Source organism: Arvicola amphibius, chromosome 13, assembly GCF_903992535.2.
Source record: "Arvicola amphibius chromosome 13, mArvAmp1.2, whole genome shotgun sequence".
Taxonomy (NCBI): Eukaryota; Metazoa; Chordata; class Mammalia; order Rodentia; family Cricetidae; genus Arvicola; species Arvicola amphibius.
The window spans coordinates 72,951,241-72,963,111 of record NC_052059.1 but is presented as its reverse complement, the minus strand read 5'-3'; the positions used below and the strand labels follow the sequence as shown (position 1 = coordinate 72,963,111).

At 52.3% G+C, this 11,871-nt stretch overlaps 1 protein-coding gene across 1 annotated transcript; it reads left to right on the top strand.

The window, feature by feature from the left end:
* The first annotated feature begins 9,200 nt into the window (after positions 1-9,200).
* Positions 9,201-10,896, top strand: Comtd1 (catechol-O-methyltransferase domain containing 1). The gene is made up of 7 exons (XM_038310449.1): positions 9,201-9,377; positions 9,475-9,599; positions 9,822-9,927; positions 10,018-10,136; positions 10,217-10,271; positions 10,404-10,537; positions 10,686-10,896. Exons 1-7 carry the CDS (start codon positions 9,284-9,286, stop codon positions 10,836-10,838), a joined length of 786 nt encoding a protein of 261 aa, XP_038166377.1. The 5' UTR covers positions 9,201-9,283; the 3' UTR covers positions 10,839-10,896.
* The last annotated feature ends 975 nt before the right edge of the window (positions 10,897-11,871 follow it).

Genomic DNA, 11,871 nt, shown 5'->3' with positions numbered 1-11,871 from the left:
TTAAATGAACTACACAATCACAATACCTTAATCAAGATCAGAAATACATATAACAAAATTGACCTTAAATTTATATCACTAAAGCAAAATCCATACCAATTCAAATTATCCATATCTATATCAGAAAACCACCCACTCTGTCTTTTAGCCTCAAGCAGATAGTTCTGATGAATTCCAGCTCCAAAGCAGCAGCTGCGGGCGGGTACTAGCACTGTGCTGGACCTAGGCACAGATAACCCCCAAGCTGAAGTCAGGCACGGCCTAGCTCTGCCTCTGGCCAAAGGTGGCACAGAGGCAACACGAGGGTCCTGCCCTGGACGTTCCTTTCATCCTGAGTCAAAGGCCCTGTGCCCTTACCTTACCCAGAGCTCCAAGTCTCTCAGAGAAGAGTCCCCACACAAGTGCAGCAATATCCTCTGGTTCACATGTAACACAGCTTTTGTCTCCTTCAAACCCCATCTGTGGCTCCCCAGTTCCCTGCCGTAGGGAATCTTTCTCTCCCTAGTCTCCACTCTGAGGACAAGGAGGAAGCAGTAGAATCCTCTGGGGCTTCCAGATGACCAGGGACACACCTAGGAAGAGTCCTGTGAACAGGTGTGCCAGGGTTGGGCATAATCAGAAAACACTTCCTGCCCTTCAGGGCACACCCCAGGACTCTGGAGCCTGAAGGGACCCTGAAAGCCTCCTCCCACCACCACACAGATGGGAAACTGAGGCTCATAGGGACAGGACTTCCTGACACATATCAGAGCCAAAGCCAAGCTTCATGGGCTCTGAGCTCCTCTTCATGGTCTGTTGGAGTCCTTAGCTGGCAGGGTTCAGGCCAGGAAAAGTGTCTTTGTGCAATCTGTCCCCACAGACAGCGCCCCAGGCAGGAGGCAGAGAGGAAAGGAAGGAGGTTAAAGCTGAGGGGAGGGTGGGCCAGAGGGAGGCTCAGAGCTGCAGGGCCACGCAATGCTCATGCCTCCTCTAGGCTGGGGAGCCCTCCACTCGGCCATCCAACCCTTCCTCAGTCACATTGTGTCCAGACTGAGAGGAGAGGCCCTGCCCACCCTCCTGCTTGCCTGCCACCTGCCTGCCAGGGGAGTGCTTGTCTTCAGAGAGGGACATGTGCAAAGCCATAGACAGGAACCTTCCACATCTAGAGACAGGTAAGTACTAAGTTAGCAGGAAAGGAAGCAGGTCTCCCCCTCCCCCCAGGGGCTCAGAGCCACCCCAAATCCCCAGCACAGAACAGGGACAAGACTACAAAGCCCCAACCTGGATTCATAAAGAAGCAAGCCTTTCCAGAGGGGCTGGAGGGGCTGGGTGTCCCCCCCCCCCATCTCTGCTGTTTTATCTGGCTCTATTCCCCATTACAGGTCCCACCAGGCCTCCCCACTCCTGACCACTTCCCTCAGCAGTAGGAGAACCGGTGAGACCCAAGTGGGCTTTCTACTCTATCAGGCTGAGTTCCCTAGGGAGGGCTGGGGCAACAGCTTCTTGATGTTAGGACAAGCCTGCTTGCCCGCCTGCCCAGAGTCAGGATTTCTAGAATATAAGTACTGAGACCACACTGGCGTGTCAGTAAATTCATTATCCCATTACATGGGCTTGAATTATTCAGTGTGCAGGAGGCCGCCTCAGCAATGCAGCGAGCACAGCTGATGTGGGCATTAGTGGGATGGATGAAGTCGGTGCCAGGCGTGCTGGTGCCACCCTGATGGGTCTGGGACTAGAAAGCACTAGAGATCTGAGCCATGGTCCTGGGTGTTCCCAGAGGCTGGGAAGTCTACTGAGAGGTCCTCCCCGCTGAGGTCTCCACTTAGCATCTCTCTGGGGCCCTACCTGTTCCACCCTTTCCCAGTTGGGCGACCTCCAGTCAATGGCTGACTTCTGAGTCTTCAGTTTCTTCATATATATCATGTGGCACTATGGTAACTGTGCCCAGTAACCACCATCCTTTCTGTCAACTTTAAAGTACAACTGCTTTTTCATAATGACAAAAATGAAAGTTATCTGTTGAGACAAGTGTGTCACAAATGCGGCTGTTGTCCAAAAAAATAAACGTAGATGTCTGTGGGCCCCTCAGGACACTGTTTGGGAATAAGTCCGTTCCATCCCTTCCTCTCTCTTGATCATCTGATATGGCTGGGGCTCAAGCAGCTCTCTCGCCCAAAGACAAGTCACACGATGAGGAAGGAGTTTCCTGCAGGCTAGTATGACTCTCAGAAACTGTAAGTCCTGAAACCAGAGCACATGGGTTCAAATCTCTACCGCTTAGAAGCTGTGCCGTGTGGGGCGAGTTGCTTTAGTCCTCGATGAGATGGGGATGAAATGGCTGGCACCTGGCACACTATTGCTGTGAGGATTTAAAGGGCCCACAGGAAATCCCAAGGAGTGACCCGGACTCAGTAAGGCTGATCTAAGTATTCACTGCTATTATCCCGTTTACACAGCGGGCAGGATTCCCTGTACGGCTCTGGAATTCCACTCCAGGTGACTACTCTCGGCAGCAAAAACCAGGGATGCTGCTCCAGCTAGGGCGAAAGCTTTCTCTACAAGGAAGAAGGAAAAATAAAGGGTCTAGCTGGCATGGTGACTACTCTAGCAAGCACGGGCTCACGCTTCAGCCAATCAGATACTGTTCCAGCCAACACGGACGACCAGCCAGGTGTCGATCCCGGAGAAAGGCAATATGACTCCTACTACCTTAGCGGTGGTTGTGGCGGAGTCTCACCGAGTCAGGAGGGCTGTGGTAGGAGCTAGGTTTTAGTTAGAACAATCTTAAGATGGGACAAGTGGGTGGTGGTGGCGCACACCTATAATCTCAGCACTGGGGAGGCAGAGGCCGGCGGATCTCAATGAGTTCGAGGCCAGACTGTTCTACAAAGCGAGTTCCAGGATAGCCAGGACTGTTACACAGAGAATCTCTGTCTTGGGGGAGAGGAACAGAACAGGTGATAGGACTTCCCAGCTGAGCCTCTGCGCCTCTCCAAGCTCTGTTGAGAGAATTGTTGTTGGTTGTAAAGTCGGACCTGCTGTTTGCCACAAGGTGGCGCTGTGGCTTGTCATCAAGAGACCCTGAGAAGCACACCGTCCTGTCTGAATCCCCTTATTGGAGGGTGGAGGCAGGAGGGGTCCGGCCTCCTTATAACCATTCCAGGAGATTTGTGGATTCTGGCAGGCAGGATTTTGGCCCCAAGGCCTCTCTCATCAACGTTACTCTTTTGGTAACGACCTGACAAAGGGGACCTTGCAGATAGATGAAGTTCCTAGCCAGCTTATCTGAAAACAGTGAAATCATGAAGTCTCCACGTGAGCTCCTGGATGCCAAGAACGAAGGCAGAGAGACCAGAAGCACCAGAGGACTCCAGACGTCATGTCTGGCCTCTGAGATGTGGGACTCTCAAAAGAATGAAGTGAGCTGAGCTGACAGCTTCTACCCCCACCCCACCCCCAAGCTAGAGAGACCAGCAGTTACCCAGTCCCAGCCTGGCAGGGCTTCCTTCCCTCACTGATGAACAACTGTGCACTAGTATTTTTAAAATATAAAAATGTGTGGACATTCAAGATAGAGCAATAAAAACTAAGACAGAACAATCCTGTACAATAAAAGAACTACTGGCGGCATCACAATCCCTGACTTCAAACTCTACTACAGAGCTACAGCACTGAAAACAGCCTGGTACTGGCATAAGAACAGACAGGAGGGCCAGTGGAACCAAATAGAAGACGCGGATATCAATCCACACATCTTTGAGCACCTGATTTTTGACAAAGAAGCAAAAAATATCAAATGGAAAAAAGAAAGCATATTTAACAAGTGGTGCTGGCATAACTGGATACAACATGTAGAAGAATGAAAACAGACCCAAATCTATCACCATGCACAAACTCAACTCCAAATGGATCAAAAACCTCTACATAAAGCCAGCCACACTGAACCTTATAGAAGAGAAAGTGGGAAGTACACTTGAATGCATTGGCACAGGAGACCACTTCCTAAATAGAACCCCAGCAGCACAGACACTGAGAGAAACAATTAATAAATGGGACCTCCTGAAACTGAAAAGCTTCTGTAAAACAAAGGACACAGTCAACTAGACAAAATGACAGCCTACAGAATGGGAAAAGATCTTCACCAACTCCACATCAGACAGAGGTCTGATTTCCAAAATATACAAAGAACTCAAGAAATTGGACACCAAAAGATTACATAATCCAATTTAAAAAATGGAGTACGGGGGGCTGGAGAGATGGCTCAGAGGTTAAGAGCACTGACTGTTCTACCAAAGGTCCTGAGTTCAATTCCCAGCAACCACATGGTGGCTCACAACCACCCGTAATGAGATTTGGTGCCCTCTTCTGGCCTGCAGGCATACATGGAGGCAGGAAACTAAATATAATAAACAAATACAGTCTTCTAAAAAAAAATGGAGTACAGACCTAAACAGAGAACTCTCAACAGAGGAATCTAAAATTGCTGAAAGACACTTAAGGAAATGTTCAACATCCTTAGCCATCAGAAAAATGCAAATCAAAACAACTCTGAGATTTCATCTTATACCTGTAAGAATGGCCAAGATCAAAAACACTGATGACAACTTATGCTGGAGAGGTTGTGGAGAAAAGGGAACACTCATGCATTATTGGTGGGAGTGCAAACTGGTACAACCCCTTTGGATGTCAGTATGACCGTTTATCAGAAAATTAGGGAACAACCTTCCTTAAGACCCAGTAATAGCACTTTGGGGTATATATCCAAAAGATGCTCAATCATGCCACAAGGACATGTGCTCAACAATGTTCACAGCAGCTTTGTTTGTCATATCCAGAACCTGGAAACAACCTAAATGCCCCTCGATCGAAGAATGGATAAGGAAAATGTGGTACATTTACACAATGAAGTACTACACAGAAGAAAAAATAAGGACATCTTGAATTTTGCAGGAAAATGGATGGAACAAGAAAACATTATTTTGAGTAAACATAAAGCAAAGAAAGCCAGCCTAGAAACCACAATCCCAGAGAACTTAGACAACAATGAGGACACTAAGACAGACTTGTATAGATCTAATCCACATGGGAAGTAGAAAGTAGAAAAAGACAAGATCTCCTGAGTAAATTGGGAATATGGGGACCTTGGGGGAAGATTGAATTGGGGAGGGGAGAGGCAGGGAGGGGAGTGGAGAAAAATATCATAGAAAAAAAAAGAAATAAAAGAAAAAAACAAAAGAGAGAAAGAAACCAGCATGGTATTGGCCCCTGTAATTCTGGCACTTGGAAGGCTAAGGTAGGAAGACTAGACATTAAGGCTAACCTGGGATATATAGGGAGAGGCCATCTTGAAAGGGGTTTTGAAAGATGGTTTAGCCAGGCGGTGGTAGTGCATGCCTTTAATCCTAGCACTCTGGCAGAGGCAGGCAGATCTCTGTGAGTTCAAAGCCAGCCTGCTCTACAGAGTGAGTTCCAGGACAGGCTCCAAAGCTACAGAGAAACCCTGTCTCAAAAAAACAAAACAAAAACAAGAAAGAAAGAAAGAAAGAAAGAAAGAAAGAAAGAAAGAAAGAAAGGAGGAAGGAAGAAAGGAAGGAAGGAGGAAAGAAAGAAACAAAGAAAGAAAGGAAGAAAGAAAGAAAGAAAGAAAGAAAGAAACAAAGAAAGAAAGAAACAAAGAAAGAAACAAAGGAAGAAACAAAGAAAGAAACAAAGAAAGACAGAAAGGAAAATGGTTTATTTGGCTCATAATTTCAGTTTTGGCTTCATAGTCATCCAGCCAGTTACTGTGTGCATATGGTGGCCCAGTACCTCATGTGGCAGGGGGAGATGCCACAAGGCTCTTCGTTTCATGAAGCATGGGAAGCAGTTATAGAGGAAAGGTGGGGTCTCAGTATTCCCTTCGTGGTCACACCCTCCAATGACCCTGCTTCCTTTAACTAGGCTGCTCCACTCCCAATATCCCCACACAGCAGCCACCAGACCGCTAAGATCCAAAACACAACGATCCTGTTTTATCCAACTGAGATTCTGCCCTCACCCAGAGTGAGATCAGCAGTGCACCCCACATTTGAAGCCTCGTTTGTCTAACCCTAGAGCCCATGTTGTTGCTTCCTTGTCTGGCCTCTCAAATGAGGAAACTGGGGCGTTTTGACCGTTGCCAGTAAGCACAGAAGTTACCCAGTCTGTGAGTCCCGTCCCGGCACTCCGTCCGGGGCACCCCGCCCCAGCCAGTTTGAAGGACCCAGAAACCCCGGCTTTGTGATCTCTTTGCCTCAACCCACTCACTTGAATTGCCTTTAGGGTCCTCGGAGTCTCAGCCTGGCCTCCCAAAATCTCAAATTAAGAGGTGCTGGCTTCCCTGAGTCTAGCAGATGTGACCCAGATGTGATGGGTCAGACTGCAAGTTTCTCTGTGTGAGAGACAGGGACCGGAAAGCACTGGGACTCCATCCAAAGGTGTCTCGAAAGCCCAGGAGAAAGAGAAGCTAAGCAAATATGGAATGGATCCCACAGGGCCCAAAGGGAAGAAGAGGGTTCCTGGGAGCCACATAGGAATGGGCAGATGATCACAGAGGCCCTCTCCACCCTGGGGGATCCACTTCACCTCCTCATATTACGGCTCCGTTCCAGGAATGAGTTGGAGCCGGTGAACCGGATCAAACACGGTACAAAGCTGTGTGCAGGCTCACCGACTGTTTAAAACACCAAACCCAGAGGTTTGCAAGAATCAAAGCAAGACCCAGACACCCTGACCACACCCAGCTCTCTTTCTGAGTGGCTGTAATGTCCTCTGGCGGAAGGGGAGCAGTACAGTGACACAGGCCCCAGGGAACCGCCCCCTGACTGGCCTCACCTGCCTGGCTCCTGGAGACACTCAAGTTCCCAGCTCTTCAGCTCAATTTAATCTTCAGTCTTCTTGTGCTCAGGCCTGCCTAGTCCCAGGGGTGGGGGTGGGACTCTGAAGAGAGACCGAGCCTGTGGTGTTAGCAGGGCTGGAAGAAAGAGAAGGCAGGAGGCATCAAGCAAAAACTCAGCGGTCTCTCCCAGCCCTGTGTCTATGAACAGCTGTGACCCAGTTCCGTACCCACTGACAAGGCCTGGCAGCAGATCCAGAGGTGACACTCGCTCCCTTCCTTGTGAGTAAAGGCACTGGCGCTGCAATGGAAGAGACAAGAGATGAGGAGCAAAGGGGGAGGGAAGTGGAAAAATTAAATTCTGCGCCATCAGCAAGGTTTCAAACAATCGCTCGCCAACTGAAGTGGGTGCCACGTGTATAAGTCATTCTGTTTTATAGACCATTAGGGTCTCCAGAGAGCATCTACATAGAGACCAGTGCTTTCTGTTGAAATTAAAATGTCAGAGAAAAAGAAATAGAACAAAACAGGGAATCTGCAATTAATTACCAGGCCATAAAAATTCAATAATCAGGAGGCAGAGCGTCCGCAGGCCCAGAGGTATCAGAGCCAACGCAACAAGAATGGAAGGCATTAATCTTTTCAAATTAGTTTTTTAATTTGACGGGGATATATGGTGACATGGCTCCCTCCTCGCCTGCGTCGTCGTCCCCCCCCCCCCCCCGCTCCTGCCTGAAGCCAGGTCGGGGGAAGAAGGCTATGGTGTGCACTGGAAACCTGTGGGCCACACGGATCCCCAGATGTGGGAGAGAGGCACCCTGTGCAGTACACGGGCTGGAGGCACCATGACAGGACTGCACAGTGTGCGTCCCAGAGAAGTAATGAAGGTGGTGGAATTTAGGAGAGAAGACAGCTGGACAATGAGGTGACCACTTCAGGGCTTCCCTTTTCTCCTCTGGAAAATGGGAACGATGCCATAACTGCTCTAAGAGATGCCGGGTGTACAGCGTCTGGTACCCAGTAGGTGCCCAGTAAAGGCTTCCGTTGTCCCTGTTTTTACCACTGCTCACTGAGTGGGACCACCACATCATTCAGAAAGCACACACAGTGTCTGCTGTGTGCTCAATGCTAAGGAACTCCCTCTTCCACTGTCCTTACCTGGAGAACATGGCTCAAACTTAGAGATATTTTCAGGATCAAAGGGGATGTTCAGAGTAATGAGGACAAAGAGTTTGTCCTAGGGGTGGGTTTCAGGAGCAGCTGGGAAAGCTCACCACGCACCTAAAGAAAGCTCTGTGCCAGGGACAGACACCGATAGGTCAAGAAGCCTATCTACCCTAATTGAAAATGGAGGGGATGCTCCCTGGCCCTGAACCCCTGCCCTTACCTCCTGCGGCCCCGGATTCCAGCCACTCAGCTCTAGGTGACCTGACTGGGGCCCCTCACGCATCCTGCACCAGTTTGCCTGCCTTCGGATGGTCTCCGAGCCTGGCCAGTATTGTTACGAAACCGGCTTCCATGGCAAGCGCCTCAGGGACCCTGAGGGTTGCAGCAAGTCTTGTAAAGATAGCACTGATAGCTTGTGCCTGTGCTTTTGTTCGCAACCCCATCCAGGGCTGTGGCAGTGAGGACCGGTCATGATTTCACTGTGTAGAAAAGGATCTAGTAACACTGGGTGGGGCCTGTCCAGTTGTCTCCAAGCCCAAACCACAGCTGTCTTCCACCAGAGCTCAGCATACAGTAGGTATTCAATAAATGCCTAGGGAGTACTGGTCTGGTAGCTCTGCAAGGGGAACTCAGATGTCCTCTCTGGCCAATGGCCAAAGCAACAGCTACCACTATTGTGTGTGTGAGAAATCTGCCGCCTTTCATGGTAAGACTGTAACCCCTGCTTTACAAAAAGGAAACTGAGACTCAGACGGATAGGCACAAAATTCTACACCCAGCACCCCAGTCTTAGAACCCACTAACTCCCTCCCACCCCCAGGGATCCTGAAGCCCAGTCTATCTCCAAACCAGGTCCTTGGTTCCCTCAACTTGGGTACCTCTCCAGGATGTGTCCCTCAAGTCTCTCTGAACTTCTCCCTTGGACACACGGTCGTTTTAACCACCCCGGGGGGCTCCCCATGCTCACATATTTCTTGGGAGCCTCAGCAACAAAGGCAGCCAGGAGAGGGCGATTTCACTGCATACACCATTAAGAACCCCAGACTCAGAGCTTGCTCTCTGGCCCCACGCAGTTCTACATGCGGCCACCGGGTGGCGCGCAGTTCTCCCAGCCCGATCTTGCAATTCGGCGATGTGTCACCAGATGGTGCCCGAAGGCCGTGGCTCTTCCGGCAGGCCTGGACAAGGTGGAGCCCAGTCGGCCTGATAGTCCCAGTCTCATCCCCGCTACTCCAGCACACGTGATCGCCGCCGCCGCCGCCGCCGCCTGCTACCCACACCATGGCCCAGTCACTGCCTCGGCTATCTGTTCCCGCGGTGCTGGCCCTGGGCTCGGCCGCACTGGGCGCCGCCTTCGCCACTGGTCTGTTGCTGGGTGAGCTGCGGCAGTCCCGGGAATGGGAGGGCGCTGAGCAGAGCCCGAGAACCCTGTCAGAACCCCAGGCCCTGATCTGGCACCCTTTCCCCGGCAGGGAGACGGTGGCCTCCGTGGGGATCCAGACAACAGCGCCTGCTGCCCCCCGAGGACAGTCCCCTGTGGCAGTATCTGCTGAGCCGCTCCATGCGGGAGCACCCGGCGCTGCGGAGCCTACGACTGGTCAGTAGGAATGGGGGACCAGAGCAGGCTCCTCATTTCCTAGCGTGGTGGATCTCACGTGGCTGTGTGACCTTGGGTGGGGCAGAGACCCACACTGGGCTTCCGGGTTCCCTGAGACCTGTCCCCTCTTGGCCACACCTGCCACCGCGCCCCTGCAGGATTCAAAATCTGTGCGGGGGTGGGTGATTGGCAGGAACTGTACCACCCTCTCCCCACACACAGCTGACCCTGAAGCAGCCGCAGGGGGATTCCATGATGACCTGTGAGCAGGCCCAGCTTCTGGCCAACCTGGCGCGGCTCATCAAGGCCAAGAAAGCTCTGGACCTGGGTAGGGACGCACAGCCAGGGTCGCTGGGAACCCGGCTCACAGGTCCCGCCCCGCACCCTGGACTGAGCCTGTGAGTGTACCGGTCCACAGGTACTTTCACGGGCTACTCCGCCCTGGCGCTAGCCCTGGCGCTTCCCGAGGCTGGCCGCGTGGTGACCTGCGAGGTGGACACGGAGCCCCCGGAGCTGGGGCGGCCCCTGTGGAAGCAGGTGAGAGTCCCACATTTGCGGGTGCGTGCGCGTGCTCGGGGATTCGGGGGCATGCCGGTCTGACTGGCCTCCTTCCGCAGGCCGAAGCAGAGCACAAGATCGACCTTCGGCTGCAGCCCGCCCTGCAGACTTTAGGTGAGCACCGGCGCAGGAGGGGCCCCATCTGCACTGTCCAACCTGGGGGACCAAGCTTGGCGACCCTGAACCTTGGGCAGGGGCTTCCTGCCACCGAACCGCAGCTCAGCTGCACCTGCTCTGTCCCGCAAGATGAGCTCCTGGCGGCGGGAGAGGCCGGAACCTTCGATGTAGCGGTGGTGGACGCGGACAAGGAGAACTGCACCGCCTACTACGAACGCTGCCTGCAGCTGCTACGCCCTGGAGGCGTGCTCGCCGTGCTCAGAGTAAGGACTAGCGAAGAAAGCTAGACGGCTCCCTCTCAGGGCTCCGTTCCCGCTGGTATCGGCTCCTCCCGTCCCAAAATTCCGCCCAGAACACCGTAGGCACCGTCCCCCGCCCCCCACTCCCGATGGCCCGCCCCTCCCTCCACAGGTCCTGTGGTGCGGAGAGGTGCTGCAACCTAAACCCAGGGACAAGGCTGCTGAGTGCGTGCGGAACCTGAATGAGCGCATCCTGCGAGACGCCAGAGTCTACATCAGCCTCCTGCCCCTGGGTGACGGGCTCTCCTTGGTCTTCAAGATCTAAGAACCCCAGCCAGTGACCCTAGTTTTAAACCTGACAATAAAAGGACTAGGACACACCATTTTCTGAGCATCCCTATCTGCCGTTTATTAGGTGGTAATCCCTACAGGAAGTCAGCTTTTCCAACAAAGCAGTCTCCCTGGCACCAAGGCTTGTGGCCCTATCTGATTGCATTGAGCAGAGTCCCGACAGGTTATGAGGGCTAGACGTAAGGGATGTCTCCTGCCTCCCACCCACAGGCTCCTGGAGACACCACACCTGGGGCCTGACAAGATAGATCCCTGCAAGAGAGCAGCCTGGTTCTGGGTCCTTTTGTAGCAAAGACAGATCCGCTGGCAGTCTACGCATGGTTTCACAGGGCTGTCGCCTCCCCAACCTCTCCTGTGTGCAATTCAAGTCCTCGTCAGTGACCATCAACTGAGAACCAACTCTTGGCCTAGCCCTGAGGACCTAAAGTTGGCTCAAATTTCTGCTCCCCCCACTCAAGGTCCAAGGGAGGGAACTGATGTCCAAGGTGTAAACGGACAGGACAGCAGGCAGTGGCCTTGTTCAAGGTGTAAACGGACAGGACAGCAGGCAGTGGGCCTGGTTCAAGGTGTAAACGGACAGGACAGCAGGCAGTGGGCCTTGTTCAAGGCACCTCAGGAACTTGAGGCTTTTCCAACATTGTCCTTTGGGGGTGGGCAGTGAAGGAGCCAACTTTGACTGACCTGGGCCTTTGAGCCTCACAACTGCCCAGCTTGAGAGTAAAGTTCTTTACACACACACTGCCTCAAGAACTCAGGCAAAAAGGGCACTTTCTGGACACTACAGGTTTGCCACCTACGGGTTAAGTAAGACCCTGGTGACGCACACCTAGAAGCTGCTCCTCACGCTTCAACACTGCACCAAGTGCAGCTTCATGAGCCCACAGCTGAGTCTGTCCAGGCCCCACAGCCCCTGCCATGTACGTGTTCTCCACAACCTCCAGGAAACTAGCTGTGCCCACCCCTCCCTCCCTAGAGTACATATTCAAGTGCACACAGGAGACCTGGTC

What these genes read in the sequence shown, in the direction of transcription:
- Comtd1 (XM_038310449.1), top strand. Translation starts at nt 9,284, where the DNA reads ATGGCCCAGTCACTGCCTCGGCTATCTGTTCCCGCGGTGCTGGCCCTG. An exon ending in CGCCACTGGTCTGTTGCTGG is followed by an intron (nt 9,378 to 9,474) that starts GTGAGCTGCGGC and finishes TTTCCCCGGCAG; the next exon opens with GGAGACGGTGGCCTCCGTGG. An exon ending in GGCGGCCCCTGTGGAAGCAG is followed by an intron (nt 10,137 to 10,216) that starts GTGAGAGTCCCA and finishes CTCCTTCCGCAG; the next exon opens with GCCGAAGCAGAGCACAAGAT.